The sequence below is a fragment of the Loa loa genome (assembly GCF_000183805.2).
Source record: "Loa loa unplaced genomic scaffold supercont3.3, whole genome shotgun sequence".
Classification (NCBI taxonomy): Eukaryota; Metazoa; Nematoda; class Chromadorea; order Rhabditida; family Onchocercidae; genus Loa; species Loa loa.
Genome location: NW_018108183.1, coordinates 1,142,114 through 1,160,477, shown reverse-complemented (window position 1 = coordinate 1,160,477; position 18,364 = coordinate 1,142,114). Strand labels below are relative to the sequence as shown.

Genomic DNA, 18,364 nt, shown 5'->3' with positions numbered 1-18,364 from the left:
CACACACACACACACACACACACACACACACACACACACACACACACACACACACACATACACACACACACACATGCATAAACGTCGAATACGCCATTTGTATTACGGGATATGGCGTTTCATCCCTCATGTACCCTGACCTTAGTCGAATTTTTCGGATAACAGTTTTAGTGATTGAATGAAAAAAAAAATTGGCAAAAATCTGACATCTATTTCTTTTTTATGCTTATCATCTAATATGTAACTTCAATCTTTCTTTTCTTTAAAGAAAAAAAAAAAAGAAACTTTCTAAACTTTTGTTAAAGAATTAATTTTGTTTATATATTCATATCGTTGTCACTACTTTTTTTTACATTTTCAATAAAACACAAGAAAAAAAAGCTTAAACCTAAGCCTTTCTTTTTTATTTAAGGAAATATTTTCAGGTCATACTTAATTTTGTCATGATTTTAGGATTAGTTTATCCAAATTATCAAAACTTATTACATTTTGAACGGTTTCACTGTATGACAGTTGCACTTACTTAGTCAATAATCAGCCTTCTTTTATTTGTGTCTTTGTTCCGTCCGAAAATAGAAGGTCAATAAGAAATAGCCTCTATGACTATGTACTTTGTGGACATTAAAGAAGAACATTGATCGTTTTCATCAGGTGCTAGTTGTAATCAGTATCATTGCATGGATATATCCTTATCACTTTATCAATTGTTTTCACTGAATATCGAATGTAAATTCATCAATATTTTAAAATAAATCCTCCTTTTACTCAAAAATAAAAAGGTAAAAAACGGTGCTAAAGGGAAAGTTAAAAAAAATAATTTTGTGTTCATTTTGCATATGATGAAAATCCGTCTAGTATAATATGAAATTAATACTATCAAATTGATTATGTGGGTGCATTTAATATAATACTTGAAAATAAATCTTCCCAATGATGAATGAAGTCTTCCCGGTGAGGAATTTCCGGATTTGTTGTCTTCAGAATCGTTTGTGGATAAAAATTGTTGAAGAGATGAAATGAAATACGTAGAAATGCTATTCGTATATGAAAAATTATCATTACGCCGAAAGTTAAGGGACTATTTTTTGTTCTTAATTTGTCGATAGTTTTTTTTCTTTTTCTTTTCATACATATTTAATAAAGAAGAGTAAATAGTACGGTTTAGAATTTAATCCATAGAAGAGAAAAAGTGGTAATTACTACGAAGCCGAAAAGATAGTTGCTACTATTCATTCGTAAATTTTTATTTATGAGCAAAAGTAAAAAAAAAAACGGTTTGCACTATCATTCTTGTTGTTACATTTTTTTTACACCATTAATAGGTAGATGACATTTCATAGGTTTGTATGTTTTACATCCGACGACAAATAACCTTCATGAATTTCTTTTCCTCTTACCTATTGCTTATTCATTTGCATAAAATTAGACGATGAATTGAATAATTGACGTGGAAGAATTCTGGATGAAGTCGAACATCGTTTATGATAATAGAGATTTGATAATTTTGATAGTTTCTAGATGTTTTTGATTTAGTAAGATTATTTTCTATCATCTATAATTTTGCTAGGAAGACTTATGAATAAGGAGAAAAGGGTCGAATGTAATGAGTTGATACGATTTTATCGAAAGATATCATGGAAGTGCATGAAAATTTTTTGATAAATTCAAGTATTTCCATCGAGAGTTTGATCTGCTGACTGAGATCGAACTGACAGAAAGTGATCCAGATCGAGCATTGTGTATCATTCCATTCAGCGAATTAATTTTACTGTTTGATTCATGATTTTTAAAAGAAATAAATCAGAAGAGAGGCACGGTAAATGTGATAGATACGTGAATAACGTTGAAATTTTAGGACAGCGCTTTGTTTTATTGATGAAATTACCGGGCAGATTGAAATATCTTCATGAAAATTTTCGTATCGTATCATGATTTTATCTTCGTTGATTTCTCTCAAATCACTGGATTCGTTTTGCTTCTTTTTTTTTAATCGTCATTAAATTGGTTTAATTTCCGGAAGTTATATCCCGGCATTATAATTATGTTTTAAAATAATACTTTATTTTCATTTCTTTTAACAATTAACTATGTTATCTTGCATTCTATACTTCATTGAAAAAAAAAAATCCATTTTGTAATTACCCATTTGCTCTACATTCTCATCATTCCTCTCCCCTAGTCATACAATTTATGATGGGATAATTTCTCGAGAAGGTAGAACTGAACCGAATAATGTAAACAACAACAAATTGCAAGATCTGAAAATTAAATTCACAAATAGTCAATAAACATATATTTATATAAAATAGAAAGGGTGTTGATCTGTTATACAGATGGACTAATTTGAATAAAAGAATAAATCGTTCATTCATCTCTTCGTGTGAAGAATGGGCAGATAATCAAAAAAGAAAATAAAAATTGTATATGAGTTTATTCCATGGAGATAGAGAGAGAAAGAGAGGGAAAAAAAGACAAGGTGAGCTGGTTTATTCCAAACATTTTAATGTAATACATCTTTTTCATACCTGAATTTCCGTTCAGGAACATAACATAATTTTTCGTTTTTTTTCTTTTCTTTTTTTTTTTTTTCAGGGAATTATGCAAGAAAAGATGATATTGGGATTTGAGAGTAAAAAAGGGAATGTATGGAATTTTGGTAAAATTTGATGAACAGAAACTAGACGTCTGTCTTTCCGTCTTTCTCTCTCTCTCTCTCTCCCTCTCCCTGAGTTATGATTTTGCTTAATTGAATAAAAGAATTAATGAAGTGTGAGGAATTAATGGGAAATGGATATTAATCGTTTACAATCTTTTTCTTAGATAAATGCATAGCTTGAAAAGGAATAGGATTTTTTTTCAAAGTTTTTGATAGCATTCTTCGAATTCAATTTTTTTTCTTTGATCTTTTTAAATTTGAAAAATTAAAGTTGCAGTTGTTTTTTATTTAAGACAACGATCATACCTTTTAGGAATAATGGGTAAGAGTCATCTCAAGAAGCCTTCAGTTCAAGTAGCATTTGCGGAAACACCAATTGTCTTTAATTCAGGTAGCATTTACGGAAATACTAATTGCATTGAATGCAACATATCAAGCAATGGATATACCAAGCAGTTGTTCAAATCATTCAGTAATTCTAAATCTTGATTGGTTGCAAAAATGCGACAATCTTCCTTCACTGTTTCGGCTTAATGTTGGAAATGGAGAAGGAAGGCAAAGAACCTAACAATTTATACTGTTCACGTTCGTAATGTTAATCAGAATTTGTATCTCACAATATATCCATCAGCGTTGAGCACTGTGCAAATGTATTGTATCATTGACTAGTTATGAGAGTGATATCGTAATTCCTAAAAAATAATTCTTAACCGAAGACCTAGATCATTTAGAACAGAAATACCCAACTCTATTTTTGGGGAAATACGGCAGTAGTCTTTAGGTGACCATCCACAGATTGTCACAGATAGAATTACCTTTAGCTGCACACTTTTCACCCGCTCTAAGTATGAGGAAAATACCTCCATTGCCAATCAAATGGAGCATTTATATATCTGTGCAACACCCTCGGAAGTATCATCAACTTGACGCTGAACAACTTCTCATATTTACAGGATCTTCGAGCGCAGTGAATGTCCATGGAGAAATTCAAATGGAGGTAGCCAAAGCTGAAGAAAGCTTACTGTATAGCAAGGGATAAAAATTGAATGATATTCTAGAAATGACAACATTAACTGGTTTTTGGACCACCCTCAGTGCCTACTCGAACTTATCTATTGTCGGTGCCAATGAATTATTTCGAAAATGTTTCTCCGGAGAAAAACAAAAAAAGTGTGCGTCTTGGTAGATCCTTCACTATCGGGGTTTAAATGATGAGGAATACGCAATGTAAAATTTGACAATTAAAATGACATTTGTGAAATGAATAAGGATCCCCTCTTTTCTTCGCCTCCAAAATTAAGCGGGATTAGAAGGGAAAACAAAATACCAAGTAGTCCTCATAAAGGACTGCCGGATTTGTTAGTTATGAGGTTTGGAATTACGAAGTTACGATTCGCAAAACGGTTTTCGTTACACTGACGACCAGATTACTTCTTGAGAAGAGGGAACCACATATGCCAAGGAAGTTCTACATGAAATATACAGTGATTATTATCCGAGGCGTGAACTATTCGAGAAATTATGTGAGGATCTTGTAGCTTCCAATATATGGTTCACCAATCCGTCTAAAATAGTTTGAACATCGTTTACACACGAATGTCAGCACATCATATTTTTACGAAACATTTGAAGTTTGATAGCACAGCATTCGACAACAAACAACATATTCTTAATATAGAAGAGAAAAATAATAAGAACATAATTGGAAAAGTAAAACAAAGAAAATGCTAGTTTCTGTATATACCGCTATTTGCTAAAGACTAACATATTAAAAATTCAATCAATATCAGAAATAAACGACTTTTAGGACATTACAGCATGTCAACATGTGCGATGAAATATCTGCAAATACTTTTATCCTTGTATAAATACTTTCATCTTTATCTACCTATAAATACTTTATTCTTGTGTCGAAGTGTAAGCATAATTTAACAAGCACCTATTTCATTCGATCTATTAATGGCTATCAAATAGCAATAAATGAAAATTATTAAAAGATGATTGCACATCAAGATAACTGTATTATCTGTGTCTCACTGGCTTGTTTTGTTCGGAATAAAACCCGGGCAGTATGTAAGGATGGATTTATTTCTTGCAAATGACTAATCCAAGCGACTGCAGTTTCCCGACAAACTCTGCCAAAAACCGAAAGGGCCAGAATTGTTTCGTGCTGCTGTTCGTGGATATTATATTTTGAACGTTTTTCATAACCTCCATCCCACTCACTTCTCCAATTTTCAAAGTCTTCGTCCTGAAAAAGAGCAATGATGAAATCTGCATTAAAAAAAGTGGACTATCGAGCATCGGAAATCAGTGACTAATTTGGTTTTACAAGGTGATACTTGACTGTAATTTAGCAAAATTCAAAAAATACTGCGATTCGTTTAAATGCAATTTGATAGTGTACCATTATACTGCTATTTGTTAAAGATTAATGCATATGGAAAATTTAATCTACATTAGAAATAACCTTTAGGACGTTACAACATATTGACATGTACCAAAAAAGTATCAACATTACAAAGTACCTCAAGAAAACTATTTTTACAAACTAACTGGATTTTGTATTCAGTCTAAATAAAACTTGTCTTTAAGAGCGGATATCTGACATAAAAAAGTTTTTACCAAATCATCCTCCTCATATTTTTCATAATACTGAGATGATTTTGGATCACTAAAAAGACCAACGTATTCAATACAGTGATCCATTAAATACACTTTATTAGGTCCATCCACATATAAAGTAGTATTTTTTTCCAAACTTCGCAACAATTTTTTTTGAAGATGACTTTGAGCAGATAACAGCCACCTGTCAGATTCACTCAACTCTGTGTCGTTAATCTGCAAAACTTTATAGCTAACAATTTTGAAATTTCGGTAAATGTTTCTCAAAAAGGAAAACTTTCTATGGAAACTTTTTGTCAAGCATCTCACTGAAATTCTAAATTTTCGAAAAATTGAACGCTCAGTAAAGAGCTGTTTTTCAATCGTAACAAACCCTCTGATAATGAGCAAAAATTATACACAAGAAAACCGTAGATAAACCCACCCCAACAAGAGTTATTCGTGTACCTGGGTCGCGAGATATCATTTTTAACGCTAAATAACCAAGATCTACAGCACTCAATTTTTTCCCTTCAATTTTCCGACGATCCAAATAAGTATTCGAATGTTTCAACTTTGGCATCCAATACAACATGCGTTTCACCTTTTTTGTGGCATAATTCCATTCCCCAAAAGCGTTAACGACTAAATCATGAATTTCTTTGTCTGGCTGAACTCCTGAAATGCTTAGAAACAATCAAGCAATTATATAACGATTCTAAATTTTGATATTTACATGAAATCCTTACATGAACCGTCAGGTAAAAGTATTATCCTTTTCATTTCACACCGCCGAATTACATAATAAGCTACATCTATTTGAAAATTATTAGAGGACAAAATGTTAAGGAATTGAGGAAAAGTACAAACCAAACCATTCCATTTCATCGAGAAGTTTGACGCAACATATCTGCTGCTGGGGAAAATACAAAAATCTTCGCTGAAATACATAAGATTACAGCGGTTTCATCTCAGATAAGAATAGAAAGAGCTGAAAAAAATACCAGCTGATACCCAAGAAAGGTGCAAACAATCAAGACCTGAAAAACATTCGTAGGTATCATCGGTCCTTTCGGGAATATGTTGAGCAACGATTTATAAATATCCAGATCCTTCTGTAACCCGTATTCCTTCATATATTTTAGCGCTGAATTTATAAATTCTACGTGCCCTCGAGCATGCATTTGTTTTTTACAAAAATTATCTGAAACAAAACATCATAGAATTTAGCGTAAATACCTACAGAAAACACTGAATCGTGTTCTTTGCTTTATTAATGATCATTACTTTGCATAACTTTACGTGACCGAATACTCTACAATCACCAATAGTCCAACTTTGAAGTTTGGCGATTGACATTACAATTCCCCTTCAAAAATATGGTTGTTTTTTTTTCTTTATGGTTTTGTTTGGTGTTCAGCTAGACCACTACTGATGATAGTTACTACGGATGACAGAGAAAATCATGTAACCTCTGTTAAAACACTCCAATAAGAAGTCAAAAATCTCTACCTTCCACGGTTTTCTTCAATTTTATCCAGAAAATTCACTCCCACATAATTCAGAGTCCGCCAGTTTACCGGAATTTCTCTGTCATCATTTATAGGTTGCCTTAAATGATACTAATCATAATACGGTTCCTAAACTCACCGATAACATTCAGGAAAGTTTGTTTGGTACGCAATTCGATTGCCACCTCATCAAAACGCTTTTCAGATGGAAGTAACTCTTTTCCAAATTTTTCGTTGCTTTCAGATGCAAAACGATATGCTAGGGATTGCACTGGCTTACAATACAACGATATTCTACAGTACGATCCCAATAATTTGATTGCAACTTCCATCCTGAAATAATCAAAACAAAAACTATCTCGGCTGATAAAACCTCAAATATCCTAGCAAGTGTTAGATGAAAGATGGCACTACAGCCAAAAAACACTACAGCCAGAAAAAATGAAAGATGGCACTACAGCTTGGATCAATGCATTGAGAAATCTACCTACCTATTTACCATGAGATGCCGGTATTTATCGACTACCTGAACCTGTGTGTCATATGTATTAACTGAAGTGATAAACAGCTAGTTGTTATCACTGCATAGTTTAAACCTTCACTTGTTTCCAGGAGGGGAAGTTAATCGCTAAATAATACACCTTACTACACCTCACGTGAAAATTATGTCTCTGTCGTTAACATTGTCGTCGCATGCAACGATGGTTTTGCTTAAGGTCAGAGTGCGCATGTGCATGTGCACAGGTGTGGTGTATGTTGCTGGGTTGGCTTGCACTGGGTGCGGTCGGTATTGTCGGTGGTGAAGTGTTCGCAAGGTTAGGTTGGTTGGAACAGTAGGTAGGATCAAGAAAGAGAAGTGACCAGAAATAAATGTGATCCAGAACCTCCGGGAAAGGGAATGCTTGAATGAATCTATCGATTATGAAATAGTGCAGAAAAAAGAAACGATAGAAAAGTTTGAAAACCAATTTGTCATACCCTTCCGCTCGTTAGTCTGCTACCAGCTATCTTTGTCATTTGCTTTAAGTGTAATGTAAGGCTATACATGGGATTATTCCATTCCAGAGTGCAGGATTAAAAGGTCCACGTAGCGCAATATTCATCAGTTCCCTCCAGTTTACTAGAATTTCTTGTATCACTTTCCAATGTCAACTGCGACCATTTCAGTTGCTAAGTTATTAGTGGAAAGAGTTAGCAAATATTCAAAAATCTTCCAGGATTTGCTCCTATTTCTTCCTTTTGAAAATTTCATTAACTCATTCCATTTGATAGAATCTTCAGCGAACGGTGTCAGAATAGGTAAGCTTCGATGAAAAAGGAGGCAGGGGCATCGCTGAGATGTCTCAGTAAGGCTCTCTCGCTAACTCGTGTCATATAAGCTATCTGTAATCCATTACTTCTTTGTCTATTAATAAATTTTGGCATTCGGCCAGGGATATAGGATATGCTTTTGTAACGAAATGGATCGTTGGAATGGATTACGCTGGATTACGGTTGCATGGAAACAATTTTAGGCTATGAGAGTAAATTTTGGAGGATTCATACCTGCCATCGTTTTCGTACTTCTTGACATTTTGATTAATGGTGGATTGGTATGAGTCCCAGTTCCTCAATGAAATATGACCGGATGTTTAAGAGACAAATAATCGGATCTGCAAGAAGATATGGCCGGAGCAAGAGCAAGATATGACGGGACCGATAGTGAGAGATGACCGGATTTGCAGTGAGATATGGCAGAATCTGTAACAAGATATGACCAAGTTTTCAACTGTGGAAATCACAAACATGATTATGGGAGGATAAGGGGAGAGAGGATGACATCAATTCTCGATATCCAATCAGCAATGAAAGAGAGTTATTCTTGTCTAAGGCAGACAGTGGGGTTCCAACATAAAAATTTGTGGGGTTATTGAATTTGTGGTTTATTTTCGAACTCAGCTCCATTATGTCATTCATTATAACGGTTTGTACATATGCGTTTCTTTTTTTGTAGGATCTCTTTTTGGTGTTTCTTTCGAACTGGATTTTGTGAATATTTAAAAAAGCGCCTTCTTGGTAGGTATGAAAATCGATTCTAAAACGTTACGGCCGTGTAGTGCAGAAATTGTAAGTTAAATTTTTTACGGCTGCATGGTTTTTCCATTCCATACTTCTTCCCAATGTTACGAAAAGCAAAGCATAGTATGACCTATATAGACGCTTAGTAATCTTCAGTTCGAATTGATTATACATCCCGCTAAGGAACTACTGGTGAGAAAAGTAGACTGCTATTATTAGACATTTGTTAAGTGAGGATAAGCTTTGTTGAGAGATTTGTTGGAGATGTTTTATTTTAGTTTCCCCGATGTATGCAACTTATTGAACATATCAAATCAGCTTCGGATCGGCGAACATTTCTGGAGCGGTTAACTGAAGTTCATGAATGGCAGCCACAGTTTGGGAAGGTAAGAAAGTTATGCCTTTTTTGGTGGACTGTAGTTGTTAGTGTTCTCATAAGCTTACGAGGATTTGTTAACAAGTCTGGTTTTTTTCTTTGCAGTCCGAAATGGCGAGGTGGTCAGACGTTTTGAATATGTGCGATGATGTATTGAAAGATGCCGTAACGTGTAGTTCGTCACCGGGTGCACCGATGGCTATCGACGAAGATCAGACTTTATTAGCAGACGTCACATCTGTTCTTTCTTTTACCGCCATGCTTTTCGAGAATACTTTCACCCGTTCAGTCTACAGTTCTACCGACGTTAGAATCATAATTAAAAGTTCACTAACACTTGAGATTTAGATTATTTTACAAAGAAAACTGAGGGAACTACGGTTTCAAAAACTGGATAAAACCGCTTATATAATTTCCGTGCACTTATTTATGGAATTATTGATATAATTCTCAAAATGTAAGTGTTGAGACTGCCCTGTTGATTTGCCGCAGCGCTGCTTCTTTAGCAAGAATGCATGCTGGGAACAATCGTGTAGGGATCTCTCGGAATATGTTTAGCCGTCAACCTATTCCTTCCGTCTAACCCATCCGTTGTTCATAGTTTTCATTTTAATTTGATTGTTCCTTTATGTCATCTTTTTCTTAAAACAAATAATTCCAGCGACTGTTAAACTTGCTAGATTCTGGTAATGTGGAGGTTGTTGTGGAGACGTTGAGATTATTATTGGTTATCAGTAAGCGCTCTAGATTTCTTTCACAACACCTCAATGAAGTCCAACAAAAAAAACTCACTGTCCGACTTTCTGCTATTGCTCAGGTTTGTTTTCTGGCTGTCTGTAATGTCTAGAGGAAAATGGAGAGGGTGGTATTTCATCACTCATTTTTTTGTTCATTGCGGCTTCATTCTGAGTTATAATTTTAATTTCCAGTGTTGGAATGGTAAACTCAGAAGTATTAAGATGGATGAATGTTGTACTGCGAATGTTCAGCCTACCACTTTGTTACCAATCGGATTTCAGACGGATACGAATAATCTTGTTCGTTCTATACATGTGAGTTAATTATTCTTTTTGACTTATTAATGTATTCGAAGTTCGAAAGTATTTGAGTGAAAGAATTGGGAATTCAAGACTCTTTATGAAAGACCGATATTTGTTAATTATGAAATGACGACGTTAAAGAATTGGTCCTTCTCCGCTTCCCTATAGTGAACAATTTTTTCAGTTAGATAAAAGTTTTGCGGCCGAGCTGGAACACTTGTTATTTGGTAAAAAAATTGAAGAAGATGAACGTGCATCTTTCATAGCTCGCTTACGTCTGGTGCGGTCATTTAACACTTCTCGTGGTCGACGTCTAAGTATTATTGCGCGTCTTCTTTCGTTGTCTATATTAGGTACGTGTTTTTTAATGCCTTTTTACTTGATATTTCCCTCAAAAAAAGTAATAGGATATCAAACAACACGACATCTCCATTTGCAGTTTACACTCGTAGTTTGATAGAAGAATGGGCAATGACTACAATGCTTTATGATGGACTTATTGAAGAAATAACTCGTTTATTACTGATTAATAATACTTCGGAATCAATTATTGATGCTGTTAAAACGGAAGCACTTCGTACACTAACCAGTATTGTTTCACTTGGAAGACCTGCAAAGTAAGGTTTCCTTGTACATGCTTTTGTTTCTTACTGATTCTTAAAAAATAAGTGGCTGATGACAAAAATAGGGATATTTCAAATAATGCTTGTGGCAAAAATAGAGCCATTCACTGTGTTGTCTTTAAGACATGGTTGTGCATGCTTCTTCTGCTACAGGCTCAATATGTCCGCCGTAGAATCATTTAGTGTATTTTGGTGGTTAGTGATGCTAATTATGATTGATAACCCCATGAACACTCTTCAAAAATAGGATGGAAAAATTATAGATTGAACGTAGTAGTAGAATCCCTCGGAGTGAATTCATATCACGGTTTCTTGGCTCGAATGACCCGCCAGTGTGTCGACGACTTGCGGTGCGGAAGAATTGGAAATGGGTATACAACCGTACCATTCTGTACCGCCTTGTTTTCTTTGCTTTATCATCTTGCTGGCTTTGAAAACGGTAAATTTCTACTTCTAGTTCTTTTTAGAATCATAATACTGTCCATCATTATTTGCAGTGGGATGTTTACTAATTATATCTTTCAGGCGGTGAAGCATTAGTTTCGTGCGCTTTAACGGAGACATTACTGGGTGTGGTATCATGCGAAACGCTGCCTTTAGAACTGATTACCTTTGTGACACGCGCTGTGCGCGTTATCGATATCATGACTTCGTTAGATGCTAATGGTTTTACATCTTGCAATGGGATGAGCATTATTGTTCACCGCTTAATTGTTAGTGTTTATGAAGTTTTTGCTAAGTTAAATGAGAATTGCCGTGTTCGAGTTGCTAAGCTCGACTATAGATTTTAGTTTAATTTTTCCACTGAAATCTTGATTATTAACTTTAGTTATATTTGTGGATGGTATAATGAATACGAAGTTCGTATTCGTAATTTAGGGTTTTTGCAGTTTGATGTCAATATATGTATGAAACATTTGGCAGAACTGAGTATCACTGGACCTACAGCAGAACAGTGTCATCAGCAGCGTGCTGCATTGATTAAATCATTACTAAATTTCATCAAAAGAGCTGTTCAGGATGCACAGTTTGCTGATAGTACTCGACATAGTAAGTTTATTCTATAGTCTCCTTAAGAATCTTCGGGATTTTGAGAATCTTTCAGACATGTTTTAGGATTCATCGGTATACACGTGCATGTATTTGTAAGCATTATGAAGTATATAATTTACATTATAAAGTATATAATTATAATTTTTGCGATATTTCAGTTATGGACGGTGCCTTACCGGCTGCTTTAGTGAACATCTTGACAAACTGCGGATTTTTTGGAGCTTCACTGTTCCATAATGGTTAGGATTTCATTGTTCTATAATGATTGTATCAGTGACAAGTAGCTTAGTTAAAGCACTTTATCTTGGGTAAAAGATAATTCGAAAGTATCCAATTGTAAATCAATTGCTTCAAGTGAAGTTTTCTGTTTTCCGATCAATTTATGCTTTGTAATATCGTTTTATTTTTATAGCTGTTTGCTTGATTACAAATTTCATCTACCAGGAACCTTCGTTACTTACGTCCTTGCAAGAGAAAGGTGTTACGAGTGCTATTCTAAGGGCAATATTCCGTCAAGAAGTATGTGTTTTAAAAATGAGAAGCTGGTAATTAAGAAAGCTTTACGGAAATATTTGTGAGAAATGCTTCACATTTGCAGTTAGTACTGTTATTTCCCGATTTTTTAGTTGCCCACTTCTCGAGATGTCATTGCTGCATTACCAAACACATTTACTGCTCTTTGTTTAAACGATCGTGGACTGAAAGCTTTTATGAATGAAAATCCTTTCGATCACTTCTGTGACATTTTCGTGTCAACAAAATACATATACGCCATGAAATGTCGTCGCAACGAAATGAGTAAGTTATTGATTTAATTGACCTTGCTGGTGATTAAGGCTGTGGCGTCGATATTATCGTCTACCGATGACTATTCGTTGCTGTGTTATCTGTTAAATATTCTAGTGACTGGCTTTAAATTGTAGAATTTTTTCAGATATATGAAAATTTTTTCGTTATAAGTGTTAAAATGTTTTGTCGTAATTGCAGATGAGGTGGCCTTAAATCTGGGCACGTCGTTCGATGCCTTTTTGCGCCATCACCCGACCTTGCGAGAAAGTTTTCTCAATTCGTTTGCTAAGGTATGCTTTTATCTCTTGACTAATATGCCTAAAATTTGAAAATTTCGGATCGAATTGTCACGTGTTGTACACTTGTATTTCTTCGGTATTTCAGATGTTGAACAAATTGCTGGATGTTGCATCTACGGATTCTCCACGCTGTGTCATGTCTCTTGCATCATGTCGCAGTGCTCAAACAACCTCAGCAAGTTCTTCGAATTTAGCCGTTTCATCGGCTTCTCCTAGCCAAGAAGACGAGACTATCATGGCAGGCAATGTTTCTTCGGATGATGACGATGATGATCCAACTTCAGCTGTTGCAAATATGTAATACTTTTTCTTTATAATAAGAATTTAAGGCCTGCAATATATTTGTGAGACTTTTTAATTAGTCAGCCAAAACTGACAACTATCCTTTGAAATATCACATTTCCTCACAACGAAAGTCAAAAGGAATTTGAAAATTTGTATGAATATTATGTTAATCATACTGGTGTAATTTGGAAGAATTTCCTGCAAATTTTGCGTAGAATGTCCTGTCATGCAACTGTCGGGCTATTAAAGACAAATTCATTATCGGTTTTCGCTAATTTAGGGAAGAAATGCATACAACCGAAAATGAATCACCTCAGCTCGATCTTGGTCTGTCGTTGTCGATTGTGTGCGATGGAAATCCACTTGTTCCTCTTGGCGAGTATCTGTTGAATATCGGAAAATTTCTGGAAACGCTTTTAACTCATAATGCATCACCTGAGCAGGCTGATGTTTTTATACAGTCTGGCGCTGCTGATAAATTGCTTTCTTTACTTTTTGTTCGGCAGATTCCTTTAGAATTATCGCAATCACTGTTTCCGCAATTGGTCACGAACATAATGCGGTTTCTCTTTGTAAGTACTTCTCTACCCATTGAAGGGCAGCTTATTTAATTAATCCGTGCGATATTGGTTTAATAGTGATGAAACTGCTTAGCGAACCGATCAAGCATTATCAGTTCATTAGAACTCAAAACACTAATCACCCAAACATCATTAAGCAATAAATACTAGTGGTTTGGAATTCCACGACTGAAATTTCTCTTGCATGAAGCTGTGGAAATGTGTTCTATTACATTTCTCCTATCACTTCTCGCACAGGACTAATATGAAGTGTCTAGACTGGATTTTGGGATAGTAGTTTATGAATACTTTAGAAGAACTTATTACTGAATCATTAGTTGCCGATTTTATATTCACTCTATTTTCATGTTATAGCAACATACAAGGAGTAATGATGTGATGGACATGGTTGCGAATCGGCTGAACAAATTTTGTCTGGATATGTTAAGTTCATGTAGCACGAATGATGATTCATCGAAGTTATCATTGCTTGCGATGAGCTCGTCAGACGCTTCGTTGGCAAACATTTGTGCGATTTCAGTTTTCTGTTCTGTTCTCGGCAGCTTATCAAAAGCTGCTCTAGGAAGTAACACAGCAACTAAAACAGCAGTTCTCAGATTTTGGACAAATGAAGGTTGTAGACTTCTCGCTTCCTGTAATCAGGCTCAGAGGTGAGCTTTTAAATTGCTCTCCCTCTCTACATTCGCGGAAACTAATAGAATAATCAGAAAAAAAGAAAAAAAACTGTTTTGCTTCAGAATAGTTGTTTGGGAATGTGCAGTTTTACAAATATATAATGCAACGAATAAATGCGCCGCTTCTACACAAACAGATGATGTTCAAACAGATGAACAAATAGAAGACGCTAATGTAACTCTGAAGCAGGGTTCAGTTGGGACGGATAGTGTACCACAGCGCATTGGTCGACCGAAATATCTGCGTAAGTAAATCTTTATGAATGGTTTATTTGATTTGTTTCTAGAGGTTTTTATTCTGTGAGTTCGATTACAAAAATTAAAAGTAGTTTGGGTTATTTCGTTAATGGATTCTTCCTATTGAGGGAAGGTGGATTGGAGCGAAAATATTAGCAGATGATACCCTTAGAAGCAAAGAGATTTTTAAATCTGTCCACAAATTTTCTTGGAATAAACTACCAATCGGAAAATCTCATTGATAGTTGTATTAATACTAATGTCTTTTTAGTTGATGACTACTGGCTTCGTTCAAAATCAGGAACCAGTGCACTGAGCCGCTGCAATCGGCATTGTACGGAGTTGATGACAATGCTTGTCAAGATATCTATCGGTGGGATGACCAGAACGAGAAGAATTCAGGAAAATGAGGGTGGCACTCCATGCGAAAATGCTGTGCAGCTAGCACTTCAAATAATGAAAGGTTTCCAACAAGCTCTGGAGTGGAAACCGCACGATGAAACTGACCCAGCTATAATGTTAGCTTCTTTGGAAATTTTTGAAATTCTTGTGCTGTAAAGAAGAATTTTCTATTGTAAAGAAATAAATTTTTGGTAAAAGTTGAGTGGGATTTCAAATAACTATTTTTTCCTTTATTTTTTAGGTTGCCATATTTGGCAGTCTGGATCAACAATCTCAGCAACATTCTATTTGATGAGCGGAAGAGTCCTTATCATTTAATGCTTTCTGCTTTTTATCGTACCGGCACTCATGATACATTTTTCAACATTATCTCGAATTACTTCGCACCAGATCAGGATCAAAATTATTGTGGTATGTTAATTTAAATCTTATTACTGTGTCGGTAATGATCTTAATTTTTAATACTGTTTAATAACCGATGTTCGGGGAATATTTTGCTTTACTGGCGGCGATGTGTTCCTGTACCAAGTTATCTATGGACTGTTCTTATTCTGAAGCTATGAAATATCACACATTAAGTCATTTTTTGAATTCATTTTTAGATTGATTGTAATCTGAAAAACTTATATTTGTTAAACTAGTTCTTTTTTGAACAGAAGTGGGACAGTTGTTACAAGCCTGGCTATCTCTAGCGGAACGACTGGTTAATGCGCACGCATTCCGCCATTCACGCTATAAAATGTCGGAAAGATTTGCGGAAGCCAAGCGTTTTCCAACCGAGAAATATCTCGCAAAATGCCAACAGGTTTTGAGTTTCTTTTTCAACATTTCGGTTTTTCAAAATACAACGCAAATTTTAATGCGTTACATCTTGCTTGTTTATACTTTTCAGGATGCTTTTCGACAGGCCAATGTTGTATTTGGAGTGTTATCGGCATTACCCTTAAGCGAAGCCGTTAGTTTTAACATCTGTGACATGATTGTTTCGATATATCGTGAAATAGTCAAAGGAATAGTGCCTTTAACTGAAAAACAAAAGCAAGCTGTGGTCACAACGTCTGAAGATCGCAAGAAGTATTTTGTTTTTCTGCTTTTTAGTTTGTAAGGCTAGTCAGTGTTGCGAAGCAATTTCAACTAGCTTGCAGAATAGTATGCTAAGATTTTGCATCAATTTTTTCTTTTTGTTTGGAGACTGATTAGTTGTAAACTTATGGTCCGAATCGTTGTTTTCTCAGCCAATTGATTTTTACCTCAATTTAGTGTCAGTACTCATAAACGAAGCAACTAATTTGAATATCTTTGATATGACTGGTTTTAAGAATGGAAGCAGAACTTGATGGGGCGAGTATTGGTCTCTTAGTTGACATGGGATTCGATCGTGACGCTGCTGTTGATGCACTGCTGGAGTATTCGACCGTTCCAGAGGCTGCCGAATATCTGATCGCAACTGACGGCTTAGGCAGACTTCGCCAGTCGTCAACTGATGAAAGAATAGATGCTGATGATGTTAGCTACTAAACTCTGTTTTGAATATTGATAAAAGTAGCTTGGTTGAGAATGGTTTCATTTAAAAGGAAAAAAAACCTTTTGTTTAGATCGATGCGGAAGAAGGAAGTGGTGGCCAAAATGGTGATTTGAATGTAGAATTTGAAGATGTCCTTTTGAAAGAGCCAATTTCCTTGAACGAAGTACCTCCTCTCGACACCCGTCTAGTATTATCTAGCCTATGCAAAGATGTACGACTTTTATTATTTTGTACATGTGAACATAATGTTTCAGCATTTTGGAAATTGGTTAAGAGGAGTTTGTCAGGGAATCCTGAAGGTCAAAATGTCGTTGGGACCAAAAAATGCCATTTTTTCATTATGTTGTTCTTATTCTTCTCCCTAGACTTGCTACTTTTTCCCTTTGAAAAATCAGCTTATCATTGTAGGTCGTCCTTCTTCTGAACTATTAAACTTTGTTTATTAGTGTATTGCACTTTATTCATTTAATCCTTTCCAGCACTATAAATTATAAATATTCAAATTTATCGTAAGGAAATTAGGGGTTCTTGGAATGGATTTTACCATTCAAAATGGTATTAGAGAAGTTGTGATTTTGCAGGTTATTCCAATTCTTTTGAATTTGATGGAACAGGGTACAGAGTTGGTGTTCAGTACATCGGAAATTATGCTGGCAATCTTAAATGAAGTAGACGATGATTGGAGAAAAAATGTGCTTATTGGTGAATATTTGGTGCAAGATATTCTATTGATGGTGGACGAATTACGCTGTGACGAGGTTAGAAAAATTACTTGTGCTAAATTTTGGTATAATGCAGCTTTCAAATCACCGGAATACCGTTATAAGCTAACTGCATTTTTAAAAATTGAGTTTGTAGATTATAGAAAAAGGCTTATGTACGGTCTGGATCAAGGAGTCATAGAATAGAATATATTAGAATATATTCAACTTTTAATTGGAATTAAAGAAGGAAGTGATTCATTTCAATGAGCGCAGGAGTCGTTACTATGATTCAGGATTATGCGACTTATTCAGTCAAGATTAGAGTTAGTTTCAGACTGACGAGAAGGCAGTTATATCGCTTTCAACTCGTTTGCACTTCGTATGTTTGCTATGGCCTGGTATTGCTACTACTTATATGGATATCTTTACAAAGTATTGTCTTCATAGTGTGTTGATTTCTGTGCTTGACATGGTTGTCATACACTGTTTAAGAAGACCTGCATTTATTAGGTGAGTTGTTAAAGTTCTATTCACTGAATTTTTCTTTTGTAATAAAACAGTTCTGTGTTTACTTTCACTGTAATTCAGTGCACTTTTTCCCATTAGGATACATATTCCATTTTTTGTTTATTTCAGACTTATCGCACCGATATGTTTGTGGCTTGATCTGTATGATAAAATGTTGAAGTTATTGGATAGCAAGGATAAAGTTGAAAAGGTCGTTATTATGAATATTCTTAAAACATTAATATTGTTTTATGGATTTCGTTGCTTTCGTTTCATACTTTCTCTGATTTAAGGCTGTTGAATCATATGCATGGAAATACTGGGATACCGATGAAAGAGGTGGTGTTATTTACTTGGATTAATTATCCTCCTGCGGCCTCGCATGCACTCACAAACGCATTTCTTTCTGGTCGAAGAAACTGTAACGTAAGCGTAGGAGG

The 18,364-nt window shown here is 35.1% G+C and overlaps 3 protein-coding genes across 3 annotated transcripts in view; 2 read left to right on the top strand and 1 right to left on the bottom strand.

Moving 5' to 3' along the window:
* Positions 1-3,047: 3,047 nt before the first annotated feature.
* LOAG_06153 (hypothetical protein) lies at positions 3,048-3,695 on the top strand (the record flags this gene model as incomplete). Its single annotated transcript, XM_003141689.1, has 2 exons — positions 3,048-3,128; positions 3,438-3,695. Coding segments are annotated over 2 exons (339 nt in total), but the record flags the coding sequence as incomplete, so codon positions are not given.
* A 969-nt stretch (positions 3,696-4,664) lies between these two features.
* Positions 4,665-7,392, bottom strand: LOAG_06152 (hypothetical protein; the record flags this gene model as incomplete). The annotated part of the gene is made up of 7 exons (XM_020447078.1): positions 7,263-7,392; positions 6,911-7,104; positions 6,301-6,464; positions 6,131-6,200; positions 5,706-5,938; positions 5,282-5,497; positions 4,665-4,907 (listed from the first exon to the last, which is right to left on the bottom strand). The coding sequence occupies exons 1-7, from the start codon at positions 7,271-7,273 to the stop codon at positions 4,665-4,667; spliced, it is 1,131 nt and encodes a 376-aa protein (XP_020302654.1). The 5' UTR covers positions 7,274-7,392.
* Positions 7,393-8,771: 1,379 nt separating this feature from the next.
* Positions 8,772-18,364, top strand: part of LOAG_16448 (WWE domain-containing protein) — a 24,336-nt gene continuing 14,743 nt past the window's right edge. Inside the window, exons 1-27 of the mRNA XM_020449100.1 lie at positions 8,772-8,877; positions 9,108-9,215; positions 9,311-9,511; positions 9,867-10,022; positions 10,135-10,257; positions 10,430-10,598; positions 10,685-10,862; positions 11,132-11,307; positions 11,394-11,581; positions 11,759-11,918; positions 12,080-12,160; positions 12,334-12,440; positions 12,548-12,719; positions 12,909-13,000; positions 13,095-13,306; positions 13,575-13,866; positions 14,230-14,525; positions 14,613-14,794; positions 15,058-15,304; positions 15,430-15,599; positions 15,845-15,993; positions 16,081-16,262; positions 16,508-16,694; positions 16,784-16,924; positions 17,295-17,471; positions 17,752-17,927; positions 18,054-18,135. Of these exons, the coding sequence (XP_020307475.1) occupies positions 8,833-8,877; positions 9,108-9,215; positions 9,311-9,511; positions 9,867-10,022; positions 10,135-10,257; positions 10,430-10,598; positions 10,685-10,862; positions 11,132-11,307; positions 11,394-11,581; positions 11,759-11,918; positions 12,080-12,160; positions 12,334-12,440; positions 12,548-12,719; positions 12,909-13,000; positions 13,095-13,306; positions 13,575-13,866; positions 14,230-14,525; positions 14,613-14,794; positions 15,058-15,304; positions 15,430-15,599; positions 15,845-15,993; positions 16,081-16,262; positions 16,508-16,694; positions 16,784-16,924; positions 17,295-17,471; positions 17,752-17,927; positions 18,054-18,135 (4,449 nt within the window). The 5' untranslated portion in view covers positions 8,772-8,832. The remainder of the gene's footprint in view (positions 8,878-9,107; positions 9,216-9,310; positions 9,512-9,866; positions 10,023-10,134; positions 10,258-10,429; positions 10,599-10,684; positions 10,863-11,131; positions 11,308-11,393; positions 11,582-11,758; positions 11,919-12,079; positions 12,161-12,333; positions 12,441-12,547; positions 12,720-12,908; positions 13,001-13,094; positions 13,307-13,574; positions 13,867-14,229; positions 14,526-14,612; positions 14,795-15,057; positions 15,305-15,429; positions 15,600-15,844; positions 15,994-16,080; positions 16,263-16,507; positions 16,695-16,783; positions 16,925-17,294; positions 17,472-17,751; positions 17,928-18,053; positions 18,136-18,364) is intronic.